The sequence below is a fragment of the Calypte anna genome, chromosome 18 (genome assembly GCF_003957555.1).
Source record: "Calypte anna isolate BGI_N300 chromosome 18, bCalAnn1_v1.p, whole genome shotgun sequence".
Classification (NCBI taxonomy): Eukaryota; Metazoa; Chordata; class Aves; order Apodiformes; family Trochilidae; genus Calypte; species Calypte anna.
In genome coordinates, this window is record NC_044263.1 from 2397752 (window position 1) to 2411667 (window position 13916).

General features: G+C 42.8%; 1 protein-coding gene across 1 annotated transcript; it reads right to left on the reverse strand.

Annotated features, from left to right (window-relative positions):
- Positions 1-221: 221 nt before the first annotated feature.
- Positions 222-7446, reverse strand: LOC115599330 (cAMP-dependent protein kinase type I-alpha regulatory subunit-like). The gene is made up of 6 exons (XM_030462112.1): positions 7401-7446; positions 6819-6865; positions 5449-5509; positions 5097-5218; positions 4473-4554; positions 222-2765 (listed from the first exon to the last, which is right to left on the reverse strand). Exons 1-6 carry the CDS (start codon positions 7444-7446, stop codon positions 2593-2595), a joined length of 531 nt encoding a protein of 176 aa, XP_030317972.1. The 3' UTR covers positions 222-2592.
- Positions 7447-13916: the final 6470 nt, after the last annotated feature.

Sequence of the window (13916 nt, forward strand, 5' to 3'; positions counted from 1 at the left end):
GTGGGCACCCAGTGCCAGAACTCTGGAGAAGTTCCTGGGTTGTGCAGACCAAGTTCTGCTGCAGGTTCTGGAATGGAAGGTCCAGTTCTGTAACCCAGGACTTGCACTCAATCCTCCAGAGTTAACACAAAGCTCACCCATTAGTCTGCTGAGTTCCTCCCATCCTCTCTGAGAGCAAAGGGAAACACAATATATGGAGAGGGGAAAAAAGAAGAGGCTGATTGCATTTAAGAATTGATATCATTTTATTGCTTTACCTGCCATTAGGACAATCTATAACAAAAGGAATAGAATATAATATATTAGCACATACAGTAAATCAGACTTATAGAGTCAGGTAACAATACAAAAATGGTCCTCTGGTTGACTATAGCTTTCTAGGGCAATAGATTTCATCAGTTTGCTAAAGGTGGGCTAGCAAAAAATTACTTCTAAAGCCCTGAATATTAGCTAAGGCAAAACTATGCCAATTGTGGTTTCAAACATATTGAAATTGCACACAAAGGTAAAGCTATAACTGTGATTAATATTTAACTCAGACTTAGCTGATTTCTCTTAAAATCCTGTAGGCAAAACTACAAAAGGGAGTAAACAGCAAGCTAAAAAGATGCAGTAGTGAAACTTGATTAGAAAGCCTTATATAAAAAAAATGTGCATTTTTTTTTTTGTGGAGCTTTAACTACTTTACACAGTTTTTGGTGCTTTAAAGTAACACGAAGAACACATATGAAGAATAAACCTGGATAGAGTCAAAACTTAAGATTAAAAAAAAAAAAAGCCAAAGAAGGTAGCATTTGCTTACACCTCTTAAGGACTCTGGCAGAAATCCTCTACTTAATATCTTCTGAATACAGAACTTGAACCACAGAAGTGTTTAAATCCCATTACTGGGATTTCAGGTTGAGAAATACCCTGAAACCTTTTGTAAAGGCTTGATACCCTCAGTATTATTTTGCATTAATTAGACTCTCATTAGCTACGTGCCTGGGAGAAAGGCTGAATTTGAACCCACATCACCTCAGAAAGGAAACACAAATCAGGGCTCCATCCTCAGAAGTAGTTGCACAACAGATGCAAAACTGCTTGCTGTCACTCCCAGATACAAACCTACACTACTTTATATAAATTACAGTTTAAAGGAAACCTTTAAAATTGCATTGCCTACCATTATTGAACCGTGGAATTCAGTAAAAACTTTTGGGAAGTATTGGTGTGCACAGAATAATGGAACATAAAGCTGGTAAAGACTGCAACACATTAAAGACTCTGCAACATACTGAACGTGGAAAAAAAAAAGAGTGAGTATGAAAGATGGATCATGTAAATTCCAGAAGCAAGGAAAGAAGATGCACCTTTTGTATTTAAACTATTTTAAAAAGAATAAGTTGAGTGATTTTAAAAAACAAACAACAAAAAACAACCCAACAGCTTAAAATAACTGAGTGTTGCAGGAAAGTTGGGACTTCTCTGCCTTGCATTCCCTACCTAAAATCATGGCATCTCTTTAGACCAGCCACCTCACCACCTGCAACTGGTGCTGGCCATAAAGACTCAGCATTTATTTTCCCTAGAAAAGGAAAGGTTCACCTGAAGTAATGATCATTTAAAGTCAGCTGAGGATTACAAAGGGAGCAAGAATCACAGGGAAAATAACTATTTCTGGTTTCTGCACCAATCTAAATACCTGAACATTCCTAACAGCTGGACAGCTGCACCATTCTTACACCAATCTAGGTGCTAGAGACCAAAGGTAGGCATTTACTGTAACATTTGGTTCTTGCCACTTTGAACAGGAAGAGTTTTTAAATGGCATCTCTATTGTGGAAGAAAGAACATGGAGAAAAAAAATAATCAGTTGTGGCAAGTCAGCAAATTCAGTAATAAATTCAGTAGTTCACCAGAACTATGAACCTTGAAAGCTTTGATTTACACTTGACAAAAACATAACTAAGCAATCTTAAACCAGCAGACACAGGAACAATTACACTGCTAAAGTCCAGCTGTGGCTTTCCTAGCAGCTGATGCCTCACGATTGAACCCAGGATTACAGTACCCAGAAAATTAAAGAAAGAAAACCCCAACCCCCAGGAAACTCAATTACAAGGGCAGTTCTCATTTGAGAAGAAAATACAGCAGATGATGACCACAGCCTTAAAATTTGTCCAACAACTAGAGAAACACCTTTCAAAAAAAAAAACCAAAACTAAAACCCAACCCAATTTCCTCCCCCATTTCTGTCACCTCCCTCCTGCATGGCAATTAGCATGGTGCCAGGAGCTCTCTCCCTTGCTGAAGCAAGGCTGCATTGCCTCAGTTGGCCACTGCTGCACAGAGAGAAGCTGTAACAGCAAACATCTCCATAGAGCATTTTTCTATTGATTTAATGGGACAGAGAGCACAGAACTAATATGCTCTAAATTAAAAAAAAAAACAGTGCTGTGATAAGCAATTTTTTTCTTTTTTTTCCTTTTTCTTTGTTTTTTTTTTTTTAAACAGACAGGAAGCTGCAAATGCCAGTGGTAATGTGGCTCTGCACAAGGGTAATGAAGCAGTCTGCACTGGTGAAGCATGTTTAGGAGAGGGCAGGAGGTTTCAGACAGACAGTGATACAAAACTGTTGTACTGCTGAATGTTGCGCTTGAGAATATCCGAGCAGGGACCCAGGACGCGTTCAAAGCGGGGCCGGTCCAGCTTCACACACTTCAAGAGGCCACGAGCAACAACTGTGGCAGCACGAGGACGGTTCATCAGCAGAGCAATTTCACCTAGGGCAACAGGAAAAGAGGAGCAGTGTTAAAAAAACAAACCAAAAAAAAAAAGGGTGCAAAATCGCTGAAGAAATCAGAAGGGCCGCGCCGGGACAGCGGTGGAGTCGCCATCCCTGGAGGTGTTTGGACATGGTCCTTAAGGCCATGGTTTGGTTGTTGGATTATGGTGTTGGTCAAAGGGTGATCTTGGAGGTGTCTTCCAACCTAAATACTCTGTGAAATGACCCTGTTGTATTTCAAGCTGCTGCAGGAATGGAGAAGAAGTTAAGTCAGGTTTTAACGCTGAGCGGAACAAGTATCTATGTGGTTCCATTAGAAGCAACTACAAATGCCACTTAAAGAACTTTTATTTGGTTAAAAACTGTCTATAATTGAGTCCCTCTGAAGGCCTGAGAAAAGCTCAGCATTGGTTCTGTTTGAGAAAAGATCACATTTCAACTTACCATGTCATTTTCCTAGCCAACAAGTAGTTACCTGCTTCATGTGTGAGGTGTGCTACAGTGCAATGCTGCTGTTTCTAGGAAAGTGAGGACCAGGAGATGATGGGATTGAAATAAAACACATTAAAGCTTAAGGCAGAAGCCTTTGACCCACAGCCAACCAGAATCAAGAATCTGACTTTGCCATGGGGGTGTGGAAGACCTTGAAGTCCCATTTCATGAGTTATGCATAAAGATGCCAGAAGCTTTGTTTCAAATACCCATTACACTTGCTAAACAACATAATTGAAAGTAAAATTCTCAGTAAGTCCCTCTTTCTATCAACAGCTACCCCAATATTCCTAGCAGCATGCATGAAAGAAATCACAGCAGCTTTGGGGGCTGTTTTTGAAGCAGTTGTGCTGGTTATCTCCATGTTCAGGACTGAGGAAAGAACTCAGTGCTCCTCAGAGAATAAATTTATCCACATTATCAGAAGGGGCATTGAAAAGGAATGAGAAAAACTTTTCCTCTGTGCCCAGTTATAACTGTTGAACTCACTAGCCTCCAAAACACAGGGTTGGAAAAGATTAAGTAGGTTCTAAGGGAGAATTAAACCCCTGGGGGTCTGGAGCACCTCAACACAATGGTAGAGAAAACATTAAATTTAGGATTAGGAAACTCAAGGGAAATATTAAAAAAGACTGCCAGCAGAGGTGAGCTTTTTCAAGCCAAAGAAACTTATGCACAATGTTAACTTGTAACTTCAACAGAAGGAGAAAAGACCCTGATTTGCACTTGGGTTTTCAGCTGTTATAAAGGCAAAACTTGGCTGGCCTCTGCACAGTGACAGCAGAGAGAGAGCCAAGAGGTGCAGAACAGGAAATTCCTGTCAGGCATAAAGAAAAAAATCCTTCACAACACGGCTGGTTTCACAGTGAAAGAAACTGCCCAGAGAGAGAGAGAGAGAGAAAGGTTGTGGGATCTCCAGTCACAAAGACACAGCCCTAAGCAAGATGCAACAATTTCACAGTTAGCTCTGCTCCAAGTTGAAGGGTCTGACCAAATCTCCACCAAAACCCCTTCTAAATTAAAGTACCATGGAACAATCACATTTCTGTCACACACACACACACATCCCCTGAATGTCAAGTGACTGATACTCACCTGACACTGAGGGAAACCACAAGAGTCAGCCAAAACAGTTATTAAGCACATCTATCCCATCACTATCACCCCCACAGCACAGATAAAGTATAATCACAGTTGTCACTCCATAACTCACCAAAATAATCAGAAGGTGCCAATCTGCCCACTTCAACAAATTCCTCATTTTCTGACCGACGTTGTAGCACTGCAGCTGTGCCCTTTAAACCAAAATTAAACATTTCCAGCATCACTTGAAGCATTTACTTCCACAAAGGAATCAGCTACTTTGCAGAAAAACTGTTACGATGTCTCAGTCTTTAAAATACACTTCAGGGTCCTTGCATAGTTCACTGGATTGCTCTACAAAGAGTGCTGGCCCTCTCTAAGCATAATGTCCTGGGTATTTATGTATCTGCAGCACTGATTTCTTCCTGGTTTTGCTCACAACACAAAGAATATTACTGTACCACTAATAAAATATGGAAAAAAATCAGACAAGGCAACACTAGAAAGACCTGACTCGTTATCTAGAACAGGCCTCTGCTCTTCTGAAAAAGAAGAACTGATTTCAGCTGGAAACTTGTTACAAATGGTACAAGAAAAATAGGAAAAATAGCAAAACTACACACAAGCTTCTGCATGTCCAGCAGTATTGTATTTCCTTAGGAATCCCCTACATCCATACATTTCATTTTTCTCTGTCTATTTAGATTCATTTTTTAAAAAAAAAAAGTGCTTGAGCTTTTAATTTTGAACTTACCTCCAAGATAATGAAGAACTCATCTCCTGGCTCTCCCTGGACCACAATCTTTTGTCCATCCTCAAACTGAACTGGTTCCAAGGCATCAGCCACCGTCAGGCGTTCCCACTTGTCCAGAGATTCTGCAGAGTTCACAGCTCATTAACTGGTATTATTAACTGATGATCTTTTCAAGACACAAGCTGTACTTCCTGCTCTGTCTTCTAACCTATTTCTGGCTACATTTGTGCACCCCAGATCAAGGTTTGAATCAGAAGTTGTTTAGAAGGATGCTGCCCTACACGAGCCTGTCACCACTATAATGCTGCACTACAATTGATTCCACTTCAAGTGCAAAAATCTTCCCACTTACCCAATATAGATACTTTGCTAAGGAATTCCTCATACATCTTTCTCTTTCTCAAAGTACTCCCCTGAAAAGAAAAAACAAACAAACAAGAACAACACAAAGGTTTTATTTATGTTTTACGTGAGGCTTCAAGGAAAAACTTTAGACAAAAACATGTTTAACCAGACATACTGCATCCCACCTCAAAAACCCCAAACCCACAGGATTATGTGTTTGCAAATGTCATTATTTCAGTAATATTTCAGCAGCCTTCATGAAGGACTTAGCATTTATTGCAGCCTTAATGTTTCTTAAATGTATTCTTCATGTTTAACCTCACCAAAATACACAAATATTAGATATATATCAAGCTAACCAGGAGGTATTACACATTTAGACCTGCTTTACATGGCACTGCTATGATTTTAGTCACTAGTGAACCATTCCCCATGGCCTGAGAAACACATGCTGAGTGATCAGCTTCTGAAAACAAAAGCCAGCAGGATTTTGGAATAAAGGAACTCCAGCAGAGAGAAGGTCAAACGATCAGGGTGAGTTGGGTATGAAACAGGCAAAACCAAAAGCAGAACTCCAAGCTAGCACACAGCTGAAGTCCAATAAGCCATGTATCAGCTGGGAAAATACTTGCCATCAGGATCCTCTGTAGCTGTCTCTGTCAATGCCCCACAACTTCACATTTGTCTTTTGCCTTGACAGTGGCAAGCACGGGGAGTTCCATAGATGAGGGCAAGTTCTCCAAAGCTTTCCACCCTCCCCAACACTGGTTGCCCACTCGTTGTTGACATAAAACCTGGAAGGCAGCTCAGGGTGGTAAGCCAAGGCCCCTGGTCTCCTAGGAGCTGGCTGAAGGCCAACCCAAAGCTCCTGCCCCCCATATTTCCTTTATTGTAAAGGAAATTCTCACTTCTGCACAGATTTGACCATTTCAAGGTTTTATCACCACTTCACAGCCAACCCCAGCCCCTTTCCCTGACAAAGGGACTCTCTCCTACAGGGCATGCTAATCTAAGACTCCTGAGACCCTTTGGTAGGATGTAAAACTTCAATAAAAGCCTCTGACAGAGAGGTGGCTATGGATTAGTTGGATGGGAAAATAAAAAGCTTGGTCATGCTCTGAGCCCATCCCACAACTCAGGCAGACTCTGCCCTGCACTTGTAAAGTGTTGGTGTCTGAATCATTCATGTAGAAACTCAACACAACTCATTGTCTGTGCAGCCAGCTCTTAAAGAGGCTCCAAACCAAAATAAACTTCTATCAGTAAGATTATAAGAAAAGCTGCTAAAGGAAGGAGCTGTGCAAGAGACCTACAGAGATCAGACTGTTCTTCTGCTAAGGATGAACATGGCATTAATGAACTACCAAAAATACTTACATCCATTTCTCCTTGATCAACAACATAGAAGTTATCACCTTCATCACCTAAAGAAGAAAAATTAAAAAACAAACACACATTAAGAAGAGAGTAAAGCTTCAGAAGCACTCATGCTTCACAGAACTGGCATCTCTGCCAGCTTTCATCTTATAATCTAATAAGCTTGGCAGGGACACAACCTGCACAGCTTCCAGGGGGAAATGTCACATTTTGCTGATTTCACACCCAGCCCTGTGCAGGAGGACACCTACTGGTGTGAGGGAGAGCAGCAGCGTTTCCAGGGTTACTGAAAACCCCTCCGGGATCCATAAGCTGACAGGAGGAGCTCTACAGAAACCACCCAGAGCAATTGCAATCTTTCCACAAGGAAATAGACACAAGGAAACCACATCTCCCTACAACTGCTTCCACTCTTCACTTAAGAGCTGTGCTTCAGGTAACATAACAAGCAAGGGGCACTGCACCCAGACTGTGTTTTTACTTAAAAATACATAAATAAATATACAAATAAGAAAGAAGAGCAGTAGGCCAGATTCTGCTCACCATCTCCAGCTTATTCATCAATGTAACATTGTCACTTGCCTTGCTGGATGACAGTCTCTCCTGCAATGTATGTGACAGGGAACATTGCATCAAAGATGTCACTGAAAAAAAAAGGACATTAAAAATAGTTAACTGCTTGAACATCTGCCACCTGTGCATGCATTCATGCATCTGAACCTCCAGCCCAACAAAGATTTATTCCTACCTTCTCTCATTATCATTCAAAGATGGGCAAACAGCACATTCTTCTCAATGGCTTTTGCTAAAGCAGCCATAGTCTTGTAATCTTTTGGAATAACCTGGGATTATAATAGGAAAAAGAAATCATTCATTTCTTCAAGAAAAATTTCTGCATTCATCAAGGTAAAAAAAATCACTTAAATCACTGAGGGTTTTTTTTTCCAGCTTATTTCAAGCACTATAGATCTAAAACCAGAGTCAATGTTTGCAGCTGTTTTGATGCAGAAGGCAAATGCAAATCTTGTATTATTTTATGCAAATAATAAAAGTATCATTCCATGCTAAATTTGTAGGTTCTTTTGCAAGAGTCCAAGTCCCTGTTCCATTTGTGTTTTCCAATGAAAACAGCCATCTGCTCTGCCATTAGGCTAAAGGTAACTCCTTATGTTGCAACTGTCAAGTAACTGGAAACACTTTGTTTATATATAATATATAAATATAGGTTCCACCTAAGTATATTTTACTTCAAAAGGGAAACAAGTCTAAGCTCTTGTTTAGATGGTTTAATTGCATGACAGTTTATTCTACCCTCCAGTTAAACAGCTCCCACAGAGGTTTCCTTTTTACAGTTATCACAGGACTTAGGAGCCTACAGGAACTCTGTGTTACTTCAAACAGGGGGTGGGGAGGTGGCTTTAGATTCAACTCTTGGGACTGCAAGATGCAATTTTTAGGAGCATTTAAAAGCTGAGGCACCTTTCTAACTAAGATGCAGCATCCTCTTCTGTGTAGACTTCTGCACTGATGGCCCCACGCCTTCTTCTGCCCTTAACCACGGGGTTCATGGGAGGAGAGGAGAAGATTTCATCCTCCCTGAGTCTGAACCGAGACCGCAGACAACTTCAACAACTGTTTTTGTTTCCTCCTGCACTAGGAAGGAAGACATGTTTGTGTCACATAATCCAGGAAAGAAAAAAAAATAAAAATAAAAATAAAGAAGTCAACCTATGTCATACTCCAATTCGGGCTGCCCAGGCAAAGCAGCTTCCTGGCTACTGTTACCCTGACATTAAGGCAAACAGGAGGCTGCAGCAACCAAGATCAAAGGCTTCCCAAACAGATGGCAGATCTGCTTCTCATTCATGACATTCTCAGCACAATAGTGTTTCTTTTAATAAGTGACACCAAGGGTTTCATAAGTGGAGCTGATCCTCTTTTCCACCAGTGAAGACATCCTGCAAACTCTGCAGCTCCCTCCCTCAGCAGCAAGGTGCTGAGCCTGCTTGGATTTGAAAGCCAGAGGAGCAATTCCTCAGAAATCCAGGTGACAGGAGAAGCTTTTGAAACAAGGTCAAGCCATGGGCCAGCTCAATACCCAAAAAAACAGTTATTTTAGGAGAAAGCACTAGGAACACTGCTCACAAAAGAGGGGGAGGGAGGATGCTAGAGCTCACCCACGGTTTTTTCCACACACCACAATTCATCAACTTTGCACAAATGTTCCACCTTTTCCTTCTTTTCTTCAATGATTTGTGCTGTGGTGCAGTGATATTGTAGCAGGTTAGTGTACTGACAACCAAATGTCATTAACCTAACACACAGCAATCTGATTCTTTACCACAAGATTCACCTGAATCAATTAAAATCCGATTAAAAAAACAAACAAACAAACAGCCAACCTTGGAGCCAGAGCATTTGCACCATAACTTTGCCAGCACAAAAAAAAAACCCAGGAGTTTGGGGACATGCTTTAAAAGAACAAGGAGTCATCTGTTCTCCAGGAGCTCCCAGAGCTGGGTTTGTCCCTGTGTCCTTGACCAAACCATGGCCTCTCCTGGTTTGGCTGCCACGCTCCGGAGGTGCACGGGGGCACGTGTAACACCAGCACTTGGAGGAAAAGAGACATCAGATCACCGGGACACTGAGCTCACATCTGACACCTCTCAGCCAGCCAAAGAGCAAGCCCTGACCCAGAGAGTGATATTTCACTTCCTGCTCTCTGCCCATTGATAAAATAGTGCTACGTTGCCAAGTGGCAGGGGGTGAGGGTGTTTCAAACTCTGTTTCTAACCTCTGGTTTTAGGGAGAGGAGGCTCAGCTGGGATGTTGGGAAAAACAGCTTGAGCTGCAGTGAGGGTTGGGCTTAAACTCCCTCTCCACAAAGTGAATTGGGCTTAAAACTCCCTCTCCCACAAAGTGGGCAATGTCCCCAAGCACAGAAACATTTTGGTTGGATACAGAACATTAAAGAAAAACTGGATAATTTTTCTCTCAGTGAACACTGTTTTTTTTTTTCCCAGCATCAGATAAAATATAAAATATTGAGATTTGTGACTCTCAGAGACAGAAACACTTCAGCATTTAGCTAGGGAGCTGTGCATCAAAGCACTGCTCAATGAGGCAAAGGCTCACTACCACTACCATAATCTTTAAAAAGTTTAATACTAAAGGATCTATTTATCACATCCAAGTGTTTATGCTCCTCTCCCAGCTAATGAAGCAATTATAATCATAATTCAAAGAGTTTTCAGTGTCTGTAACCACTAACTGTCTATTTATTTCTCCTGAAACATAAGTAGCTATGAGTCCACTTAAATTATTACAGGTAAAAAATGTTAAAGCTATGAGATCTGTAACTATCAACTAGAGAAGACCCCACAGTTTTTAGAATCATGTTTTACACTGTGCAGTCTGGCATCTGGTAATTGTCATTACACCAGAAACAGCCTCAACTTCTGGATAATTAGTATGGAATTTATACCAGCTCTCCACAAATTAAAAAAAAAATAAATAAATACAAATGCAAAACACTCGGAAGCTAAAGAAGCAGTGCTGAAAGTTCCTTCCTAACTACATTTGCAAAAGGAACACCCCAGAAAATAGGAAAATATTCAGGATGTGTTTGTGGTGGGGAAGAGGACAGTAACTTGATGTCAATCCTGTTTCAGAGTTCCAGGTTTTAATATAGCAAAGTATGCCCAGAACTGTATTACACCCAGCATTTCAAACTTGCCCTTAGTCCAGAGGACAGCCAGCCCCAATATTCAGGATTCATCTGGCAGGCTGTAATAATGAGCTCTACATTAAATTTCCATAGCTGAAACTCCATCACCAAGCCAAGCAGAGCAGTGCAGAAGCTTTTAGCTGTCCCCTGGTCAGGTATTCTCTGTGATGTACTCAAAACAAAAACTAAAAAGCCAAATATTTAACAGAGTTATTGTTCATTCAATAAGCAAAATGTTCCTCAAATACACTGAGTTTTAGCAGGTGAGTTTGCAGCATTTGGTTATTTTCTTGTATTTCCCTTGAACACTTCCACTAAAAGTCAATTCCCACTGTGCACATTCATGATCTCTCATGTTCATTTCTTTCTTCTTCACAACAGCCACCAGTGACTCGTGAAAACTCAAGGGACAAAACTATATTCCTGCTACATACAAGTACTGAAAGCAGCACCTGCAAACAGCTGCTGTACAAGGTCACAGCTACATTATTTACTGAAGGTGTATTCTGAACCCAGCTGGTGTGTCTGACCTCTCCTCTGCATTAGCTTTCCAAACCTCCCATTTTCTTTCCCTGGGAGCTCAGATATTGCACAAAATGAACACTTCAGAAGAATGTGAAGCCACCATTTCAATACAAGCAGTGAGATGAGAAAATGCTTTCCACTCCCCAGATCCCAGAATGCTTCCAACAACAAAAACACCACCACCAAACTTGAGGAAAAACAAAGCAAAACATCAGCCCCAAACTCCCCAGGGAAGGGAAGAGCAGGACTGCTCTCTCCTACAGATCTGGAATGAAAATTCTTCCCTCTGACTCCAGCCAGGTCTGGATAACAACCAGTGACCTCCTGCTCCTCTGCTGAGCCCAAGTTACTGTATACAAGAAACCAAACTCCCATAAAACTGCTGCCTGCCCAAGGTCAAACCAGATGGTTATCATCTAACCACAGCCACATGCAAGCTGTTGAGCAGCTCCTCTGAGCAAGCACCAGATCAGGATTACACCTGAAACCTCCTCATCAGCTTACACTGTGCCCTAAGTGCCCTGTGCAGACAGAGGATTAGCAGGAAAATAGGTTTTTTTTCCCCCAAAAGCACCATTTCAAATGGCCCATGCAAAGAGTGGCCCGAGCTGAAGCTCAGCCTCTAAACCACAAAGAAGTGACATAAATTCAGGTTTCTCCCCCTTCCCACTCTGTGTTTTTACCTTCTCCAGTCTCTCAAAGTATTCCCTGAGGAATCCCATGGGTCTTTCAGGCCTCACTGTGCACAGCTGTACAATGCAATCCTTCAGCAGCTGCTGGATGTTGTGTTTTTGGACATAAAGTTCACATTCCCGAAGGCTCTCCTCCTCACTGCTGCTGCTGCTTGAAGCTGCCATTGCTGGAGAAAAGAGAAAAAGAAAATGAAATAACCTGGGGAAATGCTGCTCTTTGATCCAGTCAAACACATTAGGCTGCCTAAAAAAATAGTTATGTTGCATGGGTACTGATAGCACAGCATAAAACTACCTGCAAGTAACCAAGCTGCACACTGAAAACAACTAAAACCAAACTATCAACTTCTTCAGCACCTGGGAAGAGAGAAAAAAAAAATAAATCTGAGTGCTCTGTAGGCAGAAGGGCAAATGGAAAAGTGGTTGAGCTGAAGAAGCTTCACCAAGCCCTGTGAGCAAAGTGAGAGCAGCTTCCACCTCAAGTTCTCCTGATTAAAATGAGTGCTTCCCAGGACTGGAGGTTCCCAGAGCTGTCATGTGGGTGATGAGCAAGGGAGAGGTGGGTGGGAGCTGGGAATCTGAGAGGGCAGTTTTCAAATTATTAGGAAGTGAAACGTGTCCAGGTGGAAGCCAAAGGCAGCTTGCCAAATGCCAAGGCAGAATCCACCAAGAGAACTCAAGAGAATTAAGAATGTTTCTCCTAAAAAGCTGTTCCCTAGTTTAAATTGGGAAGTATGGACCCAAATATCTCCATGGATACACTGCAACCTCCAAACCTGTCACTAATCAAGAGGTTAACCAGCTCTGTTACAAAGCCAGGGGTTCAGAAAACTTAGAAGATGCAGTGCCAGCTTTCAAATGCTTTTAAAGATGCTCTTGGTGCAGGTTTTTCCTCCTTTTCAGGTTATGGAGCCCTTTAAACCCCACCTTTACATATCCAGACACACAGAAACTCTTCACACAAGTTTGTTTTTTTTTCCTGTGAAGCAATTTACACCCCAAGAGCTAAAGAGAGAGCAAAGCATTTCTCAGGGGATTTCTGAGGAAACACAAAGCCAGTTACCTGCTCCAGGGAGGGGGTGACAACAGCTCCTGAAGGTGCAGGGAGAGCTGGTGATCCCAGGATCAGCTTTTGGGAGGGAAAAGATGGGTTTTGAGCCACAAATAATTCTGAGCAGTGAGAGGGCAGTGTTACACCCTCTTTATTCATCCTACTAATGAATTACTAAGGCAGGAGGTTGAGAAACAAGAGGTCCCAGAGGCAACTGTGACACTGAGCCCCTTGGAATTATGCTGCTGGAGATTAGAGGGGATGAGAGTTAAAATGAAATGGCCAACACTTCAAACAGGTCCCATTCCTGTCAACACTTAATCCCTGGTTAAGTGTGCCCAACCAGATGTATTTGTGTTGTATAAACACCAAGAAAGGGCTCCAGAGGGGCTGGGAAAGCACCTTAAGGTTCTCCAGTTACTCCTTTTGTTTTGACAGCTCCTCCAGTGAAGGTCAGCCCCAATTAACAGCCCCAAAGGAGCTCAGGGGCTCCCTGACAGCCTCCAAATTGGAAAATCCCTGGAAATAAAAGCACAGCAGGATGGGCAGGGGCTGCTCAGGAGAGCACTGCAGGAACCACAAAAAAATACATATTTTTTTGTTTAAATCATGAAAAATCCGGCATTTTACGAGGTGGTTTGGGGAGGGGTTTTTTGGTGGGGTTTTGGGGTTTTTTTCCTGCTCATGGCAAACCCTTCGCACACTCCTGTGCTCAGAGAACCGACCGGGCCCGTCCCACCCGCCCCGGGGCTGCCCAGCCCCCGGCCCAGCGCCCCCCTCACCGCAGGGCCGGGGCTCCCCGGAGGCGGCTCCACAGGGCCCAGCGGTGAAAATACCGGGGGGACACGAACCGGGACCGGGGAGGGGACGGACACGAACCGGCACCGGGGAAGGACACGAACCGGGACCAGGAAGGGGGAGACAAAACGGGGAAGAGGAGGAAGCAAACCGGGACCAGGGAAACTGGGGAACACGAACCGGGCAGGGGGGAGAAGGGGACAAAAGCGGGACCGGGACGACACGAACCGGGGCCGGGGGGGGCACGAACCGGGACACGAACCGGGGCCGTGGGGGAGGAGGGGACAAAAGCGGGGCCGGGGGGC

Excerpts from the sequence above, each read along its gene's own strand:
- LOC115599330 (XM_030462112.1), bottom strand. The coding sequence starts at position 7,446 with ATGTTCCCTGTCACATACATTGCAGGAGAGACTGTCATCCAGCAAG. Across the intron at positions 6,866-7,400 it reads AGAGACTGTCATCCAGCAAG|GTGATGAAGGTGATAACTTC; the intron begins GCAAGTGACAAT and ends TTTCTTCTTTAG. Across the intron at positions 5,510-6,818 it reads TTGATCAAGGAGAAATGGAT|GGGAGTACTTTGAGAAAGAG; the intron begins GTAAGTATTTTT and ends TTTTCTTTTCAG.